Genomic DNA, 17,643 nt, shown 5'->3' with positions numbered 1-17,643 from the left:
CGGGCCCTGGAAAGGGCAGGTCTTGTCTGAGGCTGCTGGGAGCAGGGCTTGGTGCAGGCAGGGACCCACGCTCGGGGAGGAGCCTGGCCTTCCTACCCTGGAGAGAATGGAGACCTGCATGACGATCAGCCTTCCCTTCTCTCTTTGACTTGAAAGTCTCGGAAGAATAAAGGGCAGGGCTTCTGGGCTAAGCCTGCGAAGAGCCAGCCTCGCGGATGGCATGTCGATGCTCCGGCTCCCCCGCCTTCACGGGGGCAGCCCGTGCTTCTAGGACGATTCTCTGTGCACTGGGTGCCCCGAGGTCCGCATCACGCACACCCAGGATAGATCCTCCCCGGGGCCAGGTCTCGGGTACGCAGAGGTGCTTCCGTGGGGCCGGGCCTCCATCCCGGCTTTCAGCCGTCCCTGCAGTGGCCCTGCTTCAGGCTGTCCATCCGGTGTGGGGTGCGGGTGGGCCTTCCCACACGCCCCTCCCGCTACCACCACCCGGGCCGTCAGGACCCCTGCCATTCTGCCCATGGACGCAGTGCATGGCCTCCCCGAGGGCCCCACGCAGGACCACCAGCCACAGGGCCCAGGAGGCGGACAGCGGACCTGGCCCATTAGGAGAGGAGCGTGGACTGTGATGTGGGAGCTGGGCGGTGCCGTGAGCGGGCCCGGCGGGCGCGACAGCGTCAGGAACAATGACCACCGGCCGTCAGGGCCGAGCGCACGTGTATTGGAGCTGCCCCGGCTGCGGCACAGGCAGGCCTCCCCACCACCCCGGCCCCGTGCTCAGCAGGCCCTGCTGCCCCGCGGCTTCGGGCGTCAGTCCTGCGGCGGGTTCCGCGTCTTCTCTCTGCACCAGGCGAGCAGCTGGCCCAGCGCCACCACTGGGACCCACAGGGTGGGCAGGAAGGACAGGAGTGCACAGGCGGCCAGCACCCAGCCGGGGTAGGGCTTCTCCTGCCGCGAGGGGAACCACTCCTGCAGGACACGCGGCCTGACTGAGGGGGGCGTCTGGGAAGCAGGCAGGTTGCCCCACATGCGTTCCCTGCATGGAGGAGGCTGGCCCTCAGCCACAGGGGCCGTGAGCATGGGGGGCAGCCTCAGCCCATCTCCTCTATCGGAGCCCCCAGGCTGGGTGGTGGGAAAGGCATGTGGACAGGGCTGCTCCCTGGCAGTGGGCTCCTGGGCAACTGAAGTTTCGGGAACTTGGCCGGCCAAGCCACCCATGGGGTTAGGCTCCGAGGGGCAGGCCGGGGACCTGGGGTGTCGCGTTCTGGAGACAGCTGCCCTGGACCATCCGAGGGGCCGCAGGGGCCTGGGGCTGACCGCTGGGCCCAGTCAGACTCCGTGCTCCCTCCGTGGCGGGAGCACCACCCGCCTGAGCTCAGGCCCCGCGCTGAGCCCCCAGAAGATGGCGCCATTCCTCCTACGCCCGCCTGGCCGTGTGGAGCGGCTGCTCTCTGGGGAGACTTCAGAACCGGCTGCGTGCACACCCCGGAGGAGCGGCAGCTCTGAGCTGGCAGATGGAAGGCAGGCTGGCAGAGCTCACGGGCTCAGCGCACAGCCTGGGGCCAAGAGCTGGCTCCAGAGTCCAGGCCACGCCCCGCATTCTGGCACCACGGCACGTGGGGAGTGTGGCCTGAAGCCACATCCCCAGGAGAGGGGCTGCAGGGATCCGCAGGGTCACCAGAATGTGGAACCTGTTCCTCTCCTGACACTGACCGAGGCCCTCGCCCAAGGTCAGCCCCAAGGTCAGAGGGAGCGTTCTGGAGAGAGCTGCCCTGGACCATCCGAGGGGCCACACGGTCCTGGGGCTGACCCCGGGGCACCGATGTCCACTGTGACTGTCCTCTGGGCATGGCGGGGACTGGGGGGGGGGTCAGGCTGGGTCCTGGGCCCCTGGGCCGGCCCCCACCCAAAGGACTTACGTATTGGGGGTTCCAGGCCTTGTAGCCTGGCGGCGAGCTGGCCAGGAGGGCAACATAGGCCACGAAGATGGTCAGCAGCAGCAGGGGGCTCACGACCTTCCAGGTCGCCCGCCAGTAGAAGCCAGGCTGCCTCCCGGTCATCCAGGCTATGTCATCACAGAGCCTGCCGCAGAGACGCCGAGCTCAGGCCGGCAGCCTCCGTCCTGTCGCCAGGCTGTGGCCCACGGGACTGTCCCCGCCTCCACTCTGACCTCGGTCCCCATCTTCCCGAGTGGCCCCTGGACGAGGCGGCCGCCTTGGGTTCTGGTGAGGACTCGCCCCGCCCCCAGGTCAATGGTGGGAAAGGCCCGAGGGGGTGGGCCCAGCCCAGGGAGCGGCAGGACCCATGGTCTGGCCCTGGTCAGGGGGCTCCGGCTTGGTGAGAGCAGGGAAGCCCCCACCAGCTGTCGGGGGGACGCGACGCCTGTCCTGGGTCCCAGAATGGGGACAGAGGCCCAGGACACACAGCAGCCGCCGCACACACAGGAGGGAGTTTCTGCTGCTCAGGACCCCTCCCCGGGGCCGCCTGCCTGTCCACGCCCCTCCCAGCTCTCCTCCTCAGGGCACCTGCGGGGCCCCTTCTGAGACCTCGTGGCCCCCCGAGTCCAGGGGCGCTGTGTCCCCCACACACTGCTGGCTCTGCCTCTTACTCCCAGCGCTCTCAGGCGTGTCCCCCTGGGGACTAGCCCGCTGTCCCTCTGCCCACAGAGCAGCGTGGAGGCCGGCATTCAGGGCCTCCCAGGAGCCCTTAGAACACAAGGTCAGGGGTCACAACCTCTAGGGTCCCCATCTGGGCAGGGTGACAGGTGTGAGTGCAGGTGTGAGTGACAGGAGTGACAGGTGTGAGTGACAGGAGTGTGTGTGTGTGCATGTGTGACAGGTGTGACAGGTGTGAGTGACAGGAGTGTGTGTGTGCATGTGTGAGTGACAGGTGTGAGTGCAGGTGTGAGTGACAGGTGTGAGTGCAGGGGTGTGTGTGTGCAGGTGTGAGTGTAGGTGTGACAGGTGTGAGTGCAAGTGTGAGTGACAGGTGTGAGTGCAAGTGTGAGTGACAGGTGTGAGTGACAGGAGTGACAGGTGTGAGTGACAGGAGTGACGTGTGAGTGCATGTGTGAGTGACAGGTGTGCGTGCAGGGGTGTGTGTGTGCATGTGTGAGTGACAGGTGTGACAGGTGTGAGTGCAAGTGTGAGTGACAGGTGTGAGTGCAAGTATGAGTGACAGGTGTGAGTGCAGGTGTGAGTGACAGGAGTGACAGGTGTGAGTGTAGGTGTGAGTGACAGGAGTGACATGTGAGTGCATGTGTGAGTGACAGGTGTGAGTGCAGGGGTGTGTGTGTGACAGGTGTGAGTGCAGGGGTGTGTGTGTGACAGGTGTGACGTGTGAGTGCATGTGACAGGTGTGACAGGTGTGAGTGCAAGTGTGAGTGACAGGTGTGACGTGTGAGTGACAGGTGTGATGTGTGAGCGCATGTGTGACAGGTGTGACGTGTGAGTGCATGTGTGTGTGCATGTGTGAGTGACAGGTGTGAGTGCAGGTGTGAGTGTGTGCATGTGTGACAGGCGTGAGTGCAGGTGTGAGTGACAGGTGTGACGTGTGAGTGCATGTGTGACAGGTGTGACAGGTGTGAGTGCAGCTAAGAGAAGCAGGTGTGAGTACAAGCGTGAGTGCAGGTGTGAGTGCGGTTGTGCCTCTGTCCTGGGCCGGCTGAGGGTGGTAGAATGTCACTGGGCCTCCTCGCAGGCCTCCAGGGGAGGTTGGCTCTTGGTGCTTTGGGCAGGCCGTCCTGCCCTGGGGTCCACCTGTCCTTGGACACCAGGAGCTCCCGCACGTGGCTGGAGACCGCTCTTTAGTCACTGGCCTCCGCACAGCTAGGTGGTGGTGCCCGGCTGTGCCTGTGGACAGGTCCACTGGGGGGACCTCAGGTGGCCTGTGTCACCCACCGCTGCCCAAGGCCCACGCGGGGACCGGGAGACACCGGGAGCAGAGGGGCGGGCCGGGTGGCTGACTCACCGCTTCATCCCATAAACGTAAACGACCCCGACCACCTCGAAGAAAGCCAGGAGGATCAGGTTCAGGGCCGCGGCGTACTGGTCAAAGATCTCCAGCCAGTAGCTCCCCGACCGCAGCGTGAAGCAGGAGGACGTGAGGAAGCAGAGCAGGCAGACCAGGCCTGCACACGACCCGTCAGGCATTTCCAGTGGCCCCTGTGTGCCCAGCACCCCCCTGGAGGACACCTTCAGGGGCCGTGTGGGACGCAGTGCCCCACCCGCCCTCCCTGACCCTCCGGGGTCCGCCTGAGCTGCAGGGACCAGCCCTCGAGCCCCTGTTGGGGAGGCTCATCTGACGTCCAGCAAGGAGGCCTGGCTGTGTGCTCACCTGTCAGCGCCTCCTTGGGGACCCTCCTGGGCATGACCCCCAGGTCCAGGAGCGGCGTGGTCATGCTTTCCATGTTCCCGAACATGGACGACAGGCCCAGGCTGTAGAGCATCCCGAAGAAGAGCACGGCCCAGACCGGCGCGCCAGGCATGTGGAGCACGGCCTCCGTGAAGACGATGAAGGCCAGGCCCGTGCCCGAGGCGCTCTGCAACACAGCGCACGTGGGCCAGCATGTCCCCCCCTCTGGGACACACGTGTGTACCAGCATGCCCCCCCAGGACACACACATGTGTCAGCATGCCCCCCCAGGACACACGTGTGTACCAGCATGCCCCCAGGACACACACATGTGTCAGCATGCCCCCCCAGGACACATGTGTGTACCAGCATGCCCCCAGGACACTCACATGTGTCAGAACGCCACCCCCCCCCGGGACAAACATGTGTACCAGCATGCCCCCGGGACACACACATGTCAGCATGCCACCCCGGGACACACGTGTGTACCAGCACGCCCCCCCCCGGGACACACACATGTGTCAGCATGCCCCCGGGACACACGCATGTGTCAGCACACCCCCCAGGACACACGTGTGTACCAGCATGCCCCGGGACACACGAGTGTGTCAGCACACAACCCCGGGACACATGCGGGTGTCAGCATGCACCCCCGGGACACATGCATGTGTCAGCATGCCCCCCCCCACTGGGACACACGTGTGTGCCAACATGCCCCCTGGGACACATGCGTATGTCAGCATGCCCCCCTGCTGGGACACATGTGTGTGCCAGCACTCCAGCCCAGCCAGGACATGTGTGTGCCAACATGCCCCTCCTTGGGACACACGTGTGCCAACATGCCCCGCCACCGGGACACACGTGCACACTAGCACCCCAGCCCAGCCAGGACACGTGTGTGTGCCAGCACACCCCTCTAGGGACACACGTGTGTGCCAACACACACCCCCCTGCCAGGACACACGTGTGTGCCAGCACGCATTACCCCCCCCCACTGGGACATGTGTGTGACAGCTCACCTCCCCGCACCAGCACACCACACACACACACAGGGTCAGATGTGTGCACCGGCACACCCCCTGCCAGAACACACACGTGTGCCAACACAGGCCACACCAGGATGCACACGCACCCACACACTCCCTGCGGGAAGGCCAGGGCACCCTCCTGGGTGAGGCTGAGGTGGCCCCGCCCCATCCGGCCCGTGTTACCACAAACTGTGGGTCCACCTCCGCAGGAGGGGCCCTGTCCCCTAAATCACCCGCAGCGGGGCACGCGCCCCCGGCCCGGGGCTCAGGAGCCCATCCGACAGCTGCCCACAGGGGCCTGCCCGCCCCCAGCCACTGTCCCTGCCCCACGTCGGCCAGCTGAGGCCTGGCTCCCCTCTCTGGGCTCTGGGCAGCCCCAAGGCCCGCTCTCCCCGCCTGGACCCCGCCTGCAGAGCAGAGCCTGTCAGAGGCACTGCGTTTAGGCCACGGGGCTCACCCCGGCCCCGGGTCAACGTCTGCAGCCACCCGCGGCCCCGCCGCGGCCCCTGCGTACCTTGTCCAGGAAGTCCTCCAGGCGGCAGGCCTCCAGGGGGAGCCTGGCCACCCGCGCCGGCTGCGAGGCGTTCAGACGCGCCAGGGCCGCCGCGTAGTCATCCCTGGAAATGCTCTGCTCGGGCAGGTCGAAGGCGTTGATGAGGCGGAGGATGTTTCTGCGGGGCGGGGAGGCGGGTGAGTGGACCCCGGAGGGGTGGGCTCTGGGGGGCGCCCGGGTTCTTGTGCACACGTGGGGGACACAGGCCTCCCCGGGGCCGGGGTGCAAAGGGGCCACGCGGCCTCCTGCCCCTGGCCTGTGGCTCTGACCACCCGGCGGGTGGGTCTCCAGCTCCTCACACCACGTCCGTCTCAGGGCTCATGGTTCAGACGCCGCGGGGGCGTCTGTGTTGGCAGATGCTGCTTGTCACCTCACCCTGCAGAGTCCCAAAGCCTTTTGCAGAGGTGTCTGGGGTGGCTGACGTGCCGGTTCCTGCCAGGCCCCTGGGACGCCCTGCCCCCAGGCCGTGGACAAGCCTCTCAGAGGCTGCCCAGGGCCGTGGCTTTCTCGGTCTGTGTGCGTTCCGTCTGGGATTTTGCAGTGTCAGGGCTGTTTAGTGTCCCCGATGCAGTGAGAAGGCGGTGACGCCACCCGAGGTGCAGCCGTTGGGGAGCCCGGTGCTGGCTGGTCTGCGATTTTGTTCCCTGGGCGTCTGGGGGGAGCAGCGGGAAGAGCTGGCCTGCGGGGCGCTCACTGCTCCCCGGGCACGGCCATTGCGGCCTCTCGGGGTCCTTGAGCCGCACATGCGCTCCCTGTGACGGGTGCAGGCAGCTTCCCTTCCTCCCCTGCGTGGCCAGGGTGTCATGGCAGGCACCCCCCTGTAGCCTGCCGACACTGCCGACAAGGCCATCGTCCACGAGCTGCCCTGGACATCCAGCCACACGTGGAGGGCGGGCTTGTGTCCCTCTGGTGGGTCTCGCCCAGGAACCCGCATTGGGAGGCCACCGGGCCATCAATCCCATGCAGTGACTTCCCCTGTGGGGCCGTCCTCACTGGGACGGCTCCTGGACTGTGGTGAGAAATGACCGCAGCCTGGGCAACCGGAAGCCGCAGGACGTGTGACTTCCTAGCTCTGGAGCAGGGAGTCCAAGACGAGGCGTGCGCAGGGCTGCGGTCCCCCCAGAGGGCCCAGGGGAGGGGCCCCGGGTATGCCTGCGCTTGTGGCCACCTCCCTGCAACCCCCACGTCCTCCTCCGTGTCTGCGTGCACCCCCCTCTCCCATCAGGACACCGGCCGTCGGATGCGGGCCCACCCCGTCCACAACTCCCTCATTGGAACTGGTCTTCTCGGCCAAGACCCGACCTCCAGCTCAGGTCCTGCCCCCCGTTCCAGGCGGAACCCCCTCACCCTGACTCCTCAGCGCCCGAGGGCCCCGCTCACCGGTCCAGGCACTGCCCGTGGTCGCTGGCCGCCTTGAACCCCAAGACAGAGAAGACGGCGATGGACGCATAGAGGGACGTCATGCTGTTCACCAGCGCCACGCTCACCGCGTCCCTCCTGCAGTTGTTTCTGTGCAGACGTGTGCGGCCTTAGGGCCCCGGGGCAGGACGCCTGGGGCGGGGCTCGGCCTGGTCTCAGAGCCCTCCCCGGGACCCCAGCTCAAGGCTGCTGCTGGCGCCAACACTCAGGGCCCGTCTCCCCTGGGGCCCTGGGGCGGGAGCGAGCTGGGGGCCCTGGGTGTGGGTGCGTGGCCTCCAGATGAGGAACGGATGTGCAGCAGCTGAGGCAGAGCGCAGCAGGAGCAACCGCTGGAGGCCCCCGCGCCCCCCGCCCCCTCTGCTGCCCCCTCGCTGCCCCCACGGACCCACGCGGAGCCTGCTTTCATTGCATCATCGCTCAGCCATGTGCTTTATGACCCACGGTCGTGCTTGGGCGTCGTCAGGAGGCGGACACCCGGGCGTCTATTTTAAGTGCCGGGCGCTGACCCAGGCTGTATTTCTGCTTTTATGGCCGTGTGTCACACGGGCAGCCCCCGGTTATGGCCTTGTTCCTGGCTTTGATGACCCCAGTTCCCTTCCGGCAGCTGCTCCAGCACTTGCGGCAAGCTGCTTCAGAGGGCCACAGCCTCCCGGCTCTTGGGGTGACTCAGTGACTGCCGGAACCCCGAGCGCTTGGGCTTATCAGCGGCTCACACTGGTTGACCCCGCCTTCCAGGAAGGATGTCATGGCAAGCTGCTCAGGGTGGCCTCAGCAGCGCGGCCCCCGGCCCCAGCCCCAGCCTACCTGGGCTGGTTGTAGCTGGCGAAAGCGATGTGTCCTCCAAAGGCCAGGGACAGGGAGAAGAATATCTGGGTGGCCGCGTCCAGCCACACCCGGGGGTTCTGCAGGACCTGCATCTGGAGGGGGACAGGGACCCATGGTCCGCAGACAGGCCCCCAGCCTGGTGCCTCCTGGTCCAGACAATGCCCAGCATCCCTGGGACGCTCCCACGAGCCGTGTGCCCACTCAGGCCCCGAGACAGCTTGGGACCACGTGTGAGGAGCGCATGGGATGACACGGACAGTTTGGGTTCCCTGCTTTTGATGCGGAAAGACCCCCAGGCCCCATCCACAGGAGGACGGCCCTCTCAGGGCTGGGAGTCAGATCCAAGGGGCGGCTCAGCTCCCTGCAAGCTGCGGGCCGGGGGGGGGGCCCCCTGCACACAGGGCCTGGTGTTCCCACTGCAGGACCCACAGACTCGTCCACATGCCCACCAGGGGGCCCAGCCTGAGAGACGGGGGACTGAGCCGTGTGGCCCCTGGGGCTCCAGACACCGCGGAATGGCCCCGTGGCTCCTCTCGTGGTAGGCTCATATTCCTGGACAAGCCCCTCAGAAATGTGGGGCCTGGGACCCTGGCGGGGCATCAAGGTCCCCAGCAGACCTCTCTGCTACACCCTTATTTCACGCGGCCCCCGCATCCCAGACCATACTCTCCTCTGCCCCCTGCCCTCCAAACGTGGCCCCTGAGATGCCAGGCCGCCCCTCCTTGTGGCGATCTCTCTGCTCCCGTGGCTGAGGGTGGCAGGGGCCAGGCTGGGGGGCCTAGCTTATTTGTTGCCTGAGCCTGGGCCTGGCTGCAGTGGGGAGCTTGGGTGTGGGGCCCACTTACGTCAGGGGTGAAGAGGTAGGTCAGTCCTTCCATTGCCCCGGGCAGCGTGAGCCCTCTGACCAGGAAGATGGTGAGGACCAGGTAAGGGAACAGGGCCGTGAAATAAATTGCCTGGAAAAGGCCGGTCATTAGCCTTACCTGCCTCCACTCCTGAGACGGCGGGGCGAGGGAGAGGCCTCAGGCCACTGCCGGGTCATGGGGTCTGATTGGAGAAGGTGGGCTGTGGGCTCCGGTCATGCTCGGGGGCTTGGGCTGCCCTGACGTTCACGTGCGGGTTCTGCCGAGGTGGGCAGTGGCCTCCCTCTGGTCCACAGGCCCCTCCTCCTTCTACCCTGAGGCCCCAGCGGGCCTCTTCGTGGGGTCCAGGGGCCACACACCTGCCCACACGCTCTCCCCCAGCAGGACCAGTCCCCAGTTCTCTCAGGGCTGGGGAGGGGTCTACACACACGGCATCTGAGAAAATAAATCGGCAAACGGGCACCCTTCCCTCCTCAGCCCCAGACCCCAAATGCAGACACGGGGAGCCGCCCGGGGCATCTTCAGGGACGTTTGTGTAGGACTCCTCGGGTTTCTGGCTGACTGGTTGGGTCTGAAATTCCAATCCCCTCAAGCTTGGAGCCCCTCACCTGAGAGTAATTATCACCCTCACATGTTAACCGAAATAAAGTACAGGCGCTCACACACACTCAGACCCGCAAACCTCCACAACCGGCGTCAGGAGGCCCCGCGGAAAGGCATAGAGTGTGGTCACAGTCGCTGAAGGACAAACACAAATACTGGACTTGTCCAAGCCCGGGAGGAGGAGAGGCGGGAAGGGCTGTGCTGGGTGGTTTGAAAGGCAAACTCAGGAGGTGCAGAGTCAGGCTCCCCTGGCCCTTTCTGTGTGGAAACTAGCTGACTTTAGATATTCTTTATCATTGCCTCAGTCTCTTTAAAAGATAATGCAGTGTTTAAAACAAAAGTGCTGAGAATGCGGGCGTTCCCGGGTTAGGATTCACCTCTCCCTCTGCCGGGGCCTGAGGTCAGTCCCTGATCGGGACCTAAGATCGCACAAGCTGGGTGGTGTGGCAAAAAAAACGTGCTGAGACTGCGCTTGCTGTTTATGACGCTGTAGTAAAAGGTAAGACGGTGGCGTGGTCACTGCGGGGAGAAGGGCGCTGCCGAGGGCTTCCTCTGCGGGCTGGTGCCGCGTTGCCAGGAGACAGCGTGCGCTGCAGCCCCAGACCCAACCACCCGGCAAAGGACACAGAGCGGCATCAAGATACAACAAAAAAGGCGAAACGGGAGCAAAGAGCAGAAATAAACACAAGGTGACAGGCTTCCCCCAGCCAAGTCAATAGCGCATTCACTGTAATTGCTCTAACAACCCCAAAGAAAAAAGACGGGGATCATCAGACTGGGTAAAAAAGCAAGACCCAACTGCATGCTGTCTACAAGAATCACACTTGAAGCACAAAGACCCAAACAGACGAAAAGAAAAGTAGCTGGGAAAAAAACCACATTAATTTAGCCAAAGAAGCTGGAACGGCTGTTCCAACATCACAGTGGACTTCAGAGCAGACTCTTGCCAAGCAGAGGAGGTGCACCTCGTGGTTGGGAGGAGCCCAGCTTTCCAGGGACATGGACAGAACCTCTGAACCCCAGAGGCCGAGGAGAAGGAAGTGGGGAGGGGTCCTCGGGGGCCGGGGGGTGGGGGGCGGGGCGCAGGCGCTCACCTTGCCGGTGGTCTCGATGCCCCTGATGACGCACAGGTACACGACGGCCCAGGAGGCCGCCAGGCAGAGCAGCAGCCTCCACTGGACCGGGCCACTGTCGCTGATGTCGGCCGAGACGTTCAGGGTCCGCCGGTACCAGAAGTAGCTCACGGGGCTGCTGTCCCGGCACTCCTGCACGAGCCCTGGGGCCGGGAGGGCCCGCACGGGTGGGCTGCGGGCCGCGGGGACCCAGCAGGACCCCGCCACCCCGGGAGCAGGCCCAGGGGCTGGCCGCCAGGGGCCTCTGCAGCTGCCTGACTTGTCCGGCAGGTGCCAAGCACGAGTTGGCACAGGGGGTCCTCGGGGACAGAGGCCCACCCGGGGTCGCGAGCACACTTGAAAACCGTGAGTACGCCCCACACCTGAGGTCCCTGCAGAGGGCACACATCCTGGGCTGGCGGGGGGCCCCCTGAAGACCTAATTCAGGGGGATGAGCGGCCGACCCGCACGCTTGTCGCTGCCAGGTGTGTGAACGTCTGCGGGGGCCTGGGTGTTACTTGGTGCGGGCATGGGGCGCCCGGGGCCCGGGGTCCCACCGCAAACGGGCAACCACGGGGTAGCAGGACCCAGCTCCAGGGAACCGGCCGCGCTGGGCGCCTCGCCCACAGCAGTACCTGTGCGGTTGAGGTCGGGCGGGCAGGCGCTCCAGGGCAGCGGGTGCTGGAAGGAGTTGAGGAGGTACCAGAGCACCCAGGTCAGGACCGTGTTGTAGTAGAGGCTGACCAGGAAGGACACGGTGAAGCAGCCCAGCCCTGCGGGCCCGGCACGGTCAGCGCCTCCCGCGGCTGCCCGGCGGACCCCCTCGCGCACAGCCCACGTCTGCCCCCGCGTCGGCCCCGAGGGCCCTGCTGCCCACCTGCTGGCCGGCACCCGGCTGCATCGCCCGCAGGCCACCCTCGTTCTCCGGCCGGGCAGCGCCCTCCCGGCTGGGCCGCAGTGGTCCTCCCCCAGCCTCAGCCTGCTTCCAGCTGGGCCTTCGGACGCCCAAGGCCGCCAGGTGTGGCACAGGCCTGCACGGCGACGCTGGGACCCTCTGCGGCAGAGCCCACCTCACGGGCACGCAGGGAACCGCTCTGCCCTCTGCCCAGCCTCCCCAGGTGCCGTGAGGTCCCGGGTCACGTGTGCTCAGGGCCCCGTGTGCACGGACTGGGCAACGTGGGTCAGTCTGCTGCTGACCGCCTCTGGGGTGGACCCCTGGCTCCACCATCACGCCTGACTCCTCCCTCGGGGACCTGCGTGTCCGGGACCCCTGCCCCTTCCCGACTGGGCCCCTTCAGGTTCTGAACCACCAGGCGTGCACTGGCGTGACGAGCGAACACCCAGCAAACACGCGTGGCACGTGTAGACGCAGCCCCCCGCTACCGAGCAGCTGCAGGTGGGGGTCACGGGGGGCACCTACCCACGCCGCCCAGGTAGGGCGAGATGGCCGTCCACACCCCGATGCTGCCCCTGCGCAGGCGCTGGCCGATGGCGAGCTCGATGTGGAACAGCGGGATGCCCTCGAAGGCCAGGGCGATGACATAGGGGATGAGGAAGGCGCCTGCAGACACGTGGCTGTCAGTGGGCTGTGCGCACGGCCCGGCCTCGGCGAGTGTGACGTGGGTGCTGGGAGTGGTGAGCAGAAGCTCTCGTGCCCGCCGAGGGAGACCGCCCGACGTTGGGAGTTTGCTTGTGTTAAAGCCATGGCTCCCCACCCTCTGCGGCCGTGTGTCCCCCACCCTCTGGGGCTGTGTGGGGTTCCCATTGACACGTGGGCTGAGCTGCTTTCTCAATGGGGCCCTGACACCCCTGGTTCCCAGGCTCCTGGGATGGGGAGCTGGTCTGCTCACAGCGGGGCTTTGCAGGGGGCGGTCACCAGAGGTCCCCCAAGCTGCACCCTGGGTTGGGGTTGGAAGCCCCTCCCAACCCTTCACCCTTGCCCGGACGCTGGGAGTGGACACAGCGGGGTGGGCCTGGGTGCCGAGCCCCTCGGACGGAGCTGCCTCTTGGGAAGGACCCGAGGCAGGCAGGTAGACACAGCGGCTTCCTTCTGCACCGCAAGCCTGCATGGACAGGGCGGGTCCCGGCAGGTGGCGGGGGGCCTGGTGTCCCTGAGCCCACAGGCCTGCTAGGGAGACGCGGATTCCTGTGGCACGCTCCCACACTGTCAGGAGGAGGACTGAGTCCCCAGAAGCGGAATCGGCCCTGTGTGCGCCATTGGCGTCTCAGCCGCACGTCCCCTGTCCAGACCCGGGAAACCTGCCTGCTCTGGGCCTGCGCGTGTGGCTGCTTCAGCGCTGCCTGGCTTACCATGGCTGCTGCCCGCGCTCGCCCGGGCCCAGTTGACCCCAGGGAGCAGCCCCAGCCAACGGCACGGCTACAGTGGGCAAGGCTCTCCCCACTGTCCACGGGAAGCATGGGTTCAGCCTCCGAGAGCCACTCCCACGAACCAAGGCCCCGTGCTGGCTTCTTCTGTCCCCATCTGAAGTGTGGATGAGCGTCAGAGCCCTGGACAGAACCAGTGGCCACGGAGCCCTTGGCCCATGTCAGCCCGACAGGACCCTGGGGTCAGCATGTGGGCAGACGGTGCGTCTCAGTATCTCCCAAGTAGCAGCAAAAAGGCAAAGTGCATCAAAGGAGAGAGTTAAGTTCTGGAGGTACTCAGCCCAGGTGGAGGCCCCAGAGGCCCCAGGACAGCCTCCCAGGGGCGGGAGGGCCCCTGCGGGCAGGGCTGGCAGCGGGGGCTGTGGGCAGAGGTCACCGGGGACCCAGGGTCCAGCTCACAGATGGAGGCGCCCTCCTGAGCCACGCTCGGGCCCCAGAATGCACACCTTGCTCCGTGGCGAAGGCAGGCCTGGAACGGCCACGCGCCCAGGGCCTGAGTCCCACACATTTGAGCCTCCATCCGGGAAGGGTGCAGCCTCCAGGCTGACTGACCCTTGGCCCCCTTCCCCCGTCTCTGCGCAGCCTGAGGGGGAGGCCCTAGCTGGACGAGGGCTACTCAGGGGCTGGCTGAGGGCAGTGTGAGAGGGTCTGGCCCAAGGAGAGGTCAGGGGAGTGGGGGAGGAATGGGGGGATGGACAGGGAGGGGAGGGGAGGGACGGAGGCCTGGCCCATGGCTGAGTCTCCAGGCTCCGAGGAGAGAACAGGAGGCATTTCTGTGACCCAGTGCCGAGCAGCATCCACCCTGTGCATCAGTCACATTTCAGCCCCATCACGACCGCCTCACAGACGGGGACCCAGACCACAGACCTGGCTGGGGTGCTGAGGGCTGGGCTTGGGGGGCTCTGCATCCCGGGGGGTGGGGGCACCCGCCCCATCACGCTGACTCCGGGAGGAGCCGGTGGGGGCGGCACAGGGCAGGCGTGTTTCTGCCGGACTGGAAGGCAGGAGGAGAGCTGGTCCACCCTGGCGTGGACCCCGTGCTGGGGTCCCGAATCCAGGACACCACACTGAACTGAGAGGAGTGTCTGGTCCTGTCCTGGCTGGGCCTCCAAGCTCCCTCGGCGTATCGGGGGGTCGGGCGAGGGGGCGCAGTGTGTTGACGCCCTTCAACCTCACCCGGTTGGCCCCGCAGGCTGGGAGCTGGAGGGGCAGGGTGACCCCGCGCCTGGGACTCCCAGCTCCGTCCTCCTCCAGCAGCAGACTGAGAGTCACCAGCCTGCAGCCCAGGGTCCCGTCAAGGGTGCCTGCCTGGCGGAGGCACAGGAGGGGCCTGCCCTCCCACCCTGCCTCTGCGTCGCTCCCAGACGGCATTCCTGGGTTGCACCCTTCATGAAAAACCTGTAGACCTGAGTGCTTTCCCGAGTCAGTCCAGTGAGCCTTTCCAGCAAATCGCTGAGTCTTAAGAGGGGCTGTGGGACCCCTTGAATTTGTAGCCAAATCGGAAGAAGCCATGGTGACCTGGGGACCTGCTACTCCAGATTGGCATCCGGGGGGGGGGGCGCACATCTTGTGGGGCTGCCCTTAGCCTCTGCGGGCAGAGTGGGGTTAAGTCCTCGGGCACCCAGTCTGCGTCCACTGCGAACCGGAGGCCCGGTCACTGCGGGGAAAGCCTCGCACGTTTGGTGCTTCGGCCCTGAGCGCTGAAGGGCCACTGCAGAGCCGGCGGCAAGGAGCCCACAGTCATCAGACGGCCGGCCGCCATGTGCCGCCACCTGCGGTGGGTCTGGGCAGAGCCTGGGGGCTGCTGGGTGCGGCACACAGCCCTTCGGTCCAGTAAGAAAAGATGCCTCTTGTCGAACAGCGGCAAGGGCCTGTGGGCTGCTGAGAAACACGCCTGTGATCTTGAGGAAAGAGCCACGGGAGGGTGGAGGGAGAGGGGCCCACATGGTGGGGGGGACCTGCTTCCCAGCCCCATGGAGACCACAGGGGCCAGGCTGGACACTCCTCTGGACACCCCGCCAGACACCGGGCCAGACACCCCGCCAGCACCAGGCCAGACACCCTGCCGGACACCAGGCCAGATGCCAGGCCGGACACCCTGCCGGACACCAGGCCAGATGCCAGGCCGGACACCCTGCCGGACAGCAGGACGGACACCAGGCCTGACACCTGGCCGGATACCAGGCTGGACACGCCGCCGGACACCAGGCCGGCATGCCGCAGCTGCAGTCTATGTGGAAAGGCAGCAGCAGTTTAGAGGAAGAGCCGAGAGGGCTCGCTCTGCTGAACGCCACAGCTCCGCACTAAACCACACCAGTGTCCACAGACCTCCGGGGCAGCGCAGGAATCGGGGCCTCTGCGGCTCCCTGGGGGGACCCCCCGGCCACAGCCCGGGTCGGAGCCCTGCGGTCAGCGGCCAGAGTCAGCACCCAGCACAGTGCTTCCACCGCCTCTGCTCGGCGCGGAGTAGAGTGTATGTGACGCCCCCGATGGCCCCGCATCAACGTCTGCTCAGCTCTGTGACGACGCTGCCTCCCTCCACGACATGGAGGCGCAGTCCTGACGTCGGGGGGTTGCTGGGTGAACCAGCGGATGCCATGTCTGCCTGTCACCTCCCCCTTGTCTCGGGGGCACCAGAGGTGGTCAAAGTAGGCAGAGAGGGGCCTCTCACCGCGTGAGAAGCTTGTTTTTTGGCGTTTGCTCGACAGCTTCCAGCCTGAAAGCTGGATCCTGGATCCTACAGGCGTGTCTCAGAGCCCCAGGCACGGTGGGTGATGCCCGTGGCCTCGCTGTCTGGATGGAGGGAGAGGTGGCCGCTCTGGCTGCTGTGGGCAGTGGGTCAGGCTGTGGGCAGTGCTATGCTTGCAGATGGCAGAGCCCCGTGCGTGGAGGCTCGCCGAGGCCCTGACCTGACATGACGGGCATTGAGGGCTCTGGGCGCCCTGCTTCAGGTCCGCGCTGGTGTTCCAGAGAGCTCTGTGCTTTCCACGCTATTGTCACAGAGGTGCGGTCAGGAGACCCGGGCCCAGGCGCCTGCCCCTCCCTGGACCCGCGGAGGTTCTGACGCCAGGGTGGCCATTACAGAGGAATGTCTGTCCATTTATCTGCATGTTCAGACTTTCCCACGTGCCCCAGATCTTATCATCAGGAAAAAGAGACCTCAAGGACGCAGTGGATGACCAGGAACTTGGTGGGCGGTGCTCATGCGGGCTCTGCCCTCCATGTTGACCCCCTGCCCACCCATCTTGGGCGGAGAACTGGCGTTCTCTGCCCCTGAAGGGGAAGGACCCCCTGCCAGCACACTGACCGGAACACAGGCTGAACCCTTACCACCTCAGCCTCCCCGTCTCTGAGGCGGGAGGCCAGAGCCGCTGTCCCGCTGGGGACACTCAACCGAGGCCAGGAGCTTTGCGAGCACTGGGGTGCGCAGGCCTCGGGGGCGCCTCAGGTCAGATCCCCCAGAGGGTGACTCTGCCCAGGAAGCCCCCCGCCCTGAGCCCGGGGGCACAGCGAGCCACGCCCCACGTCCGTCCCCCGAGGGGAGCCGTTCACCTGGTCTGCGCCTCTTGTCCCCAGCACCAGGCGTGACACCAACAGCCGCAGGCCATTGAGCGAGGCGCCCCGCCCAGTGGCTCCGGCTGCAGCCGCGGGCTTCATGCTGGAGCCTGGGCGCCCATCTCAGCTCCCCGTGTGGCCGTGGCCCCCCAGCTGCCCTCTGGGGCCTGGTCAGTGAGGACACAGCGCCGGTGAGGGGGACTGGGCACCCTGACCCCCACGGAGCCTGGGCTGGTGGCCTACTGAGCAGCACCGCAAACCTGATGCCAGCTGGGCCCCGGGGGACAGATCCCCGGGGTGGGAGTCCCCCACACCCCGGAGGCCGTGGTGGGGGCTTATCTGGGGGGCTCACCTCCCCCGTACGTCTGGCACAGATACGGGAATCGCCAGAGGTTGCCCAGGCCCACGGCGAAGCCCACACAGCTCAGCAGGTACTGGAGCTTGTTGTCCCAGGCTGGCCGCGCCTCCCCGCCGCCCTCCGCGGGTGGAGCGGGCCCCGGGGCGCCTGCCATGCCTGCCGCGGCCCGGAGCCTCTGCCGCAGTGGGAAGCCGCGGCCTTCTGCCCCACGCGCACGCTTTCTCATGATTTAAAGGAGAACTAGTGGACCTGGTTAATTGGTAACAGCCCCTCCGACCGCGCGGCTCTCCTGACCCTGAGCCCTCCCCAGCTCGTTCCCGCCCGACGTCTGTGGCCGCCACCACTGACTCGAGAACCTCAGGGGTTCCAAGACTGGGGCCCGTTTACCTGTTCCATAAACGTTGTTCACTCTTAATAAACTTTCCGGAATAACAGTCGGCGCACGTGTGGCTGAGAGGAGCAGTTCAGAGCGCCCACGTGCCTCCAGTCGACACCCTGCAGGCACCTACCAGCATCGCGGCTGACGCGGTGGACACAGCCATCCCCGGAGGGGCCCCCGTCCCTCGTGTGGCCGCACCCCCAACAGCCTGCT

The 17,643-nt window shown here is 66.2% G+C and overlaps 1 protein-coding gene across 2 annotated transcripts; it reads right to left on the bottom strand.

Annotated features, from left to right (window-relative positions):
• Positions 1-697: 697 nt before the first annotated feature.
• Positions 698-17,248, bottom strand: SLC6A18 (solute carrier family 6 member 18). 2 transcript variants are annotated; one of them, XM_043488678.1, is made up of 12 exons: positions 17,046-17,248; positions 12,174-12,314; positions 11,389-11,526; positions 10,736-10,917; positions 9,021-9,131; positions 8,155-8,267; positions 7,312-7,440; positions 5,893-6,049; positions 4,333-4,537; positions 3,967-4,126; positions 1,917-2,079; positions 698-966 (listed from the first exon to the last, which is right to left on the bottom strand). In XM_043488678.1, the coding sequence occupies exons 1-12, from the start codon at positions 17,203-17,205 to the stop codon at positions 808-810; spliced, it is 1,818 nt and encodes a 605-aa protein (XP_043344613.1). In that variant the 5' UTR covers positions 17,206-17,248; the 3' UTR covers positions 698-807. The 2 variants fall into 2 exon arrangements, with proteins under 2 accessions (XP_043344613.1, XP_043344614.1); XM_043488679.1 differs by lacking the exon at positions 17,046-17,248 and adding an exon at positions 16,691-16,761 and having other exon boundaries at positions 12,174-12,379.
• Positions 17,249-17,643: the final 395 nt, after the last annotated feature.

Source organism: Cervus canadensis, chromosome 16 (assembly GCF_019320065.1).
Source record: "Cervus canadensis isolate Bull #8, Minnesota chromosome 16, ASM1932006v1, whole genome shotgun sequence".
Lineage (NCBI taxonomy): Eukaryota > Metazoa > Chordata > Mammalia > Artiodactyla > Cervidae > Cervus > Cervus canadensis.
This window is presented reverse-complemented; position numbering and strand designations above follow the sequence as displayed.

Coding starts and splice junctions, on each gene's coding strand:
- SLC6A18 (XM_043488678.1), bottom strand. CDS start 17,205: ATGGCAGGCGCCCCGGGGCCCGCTCCACCCGCGGAGGGCGGCGGGGAG. Junction 10,918..11,388: donor GCCCGACCTCAACCGCACAG/GTACTGCTGTGG, acceptor TCCCGGCCCCAG/GGCTCGTGCAGGAGTGCCGG. Junction 4,127..4,332: donor CCCCAAGGAGGCGCTGACAG/GTGAGCACACAG, acceptor GGTCGTGTGCAG/GCCTGGTCTGCCTGCTCTGC.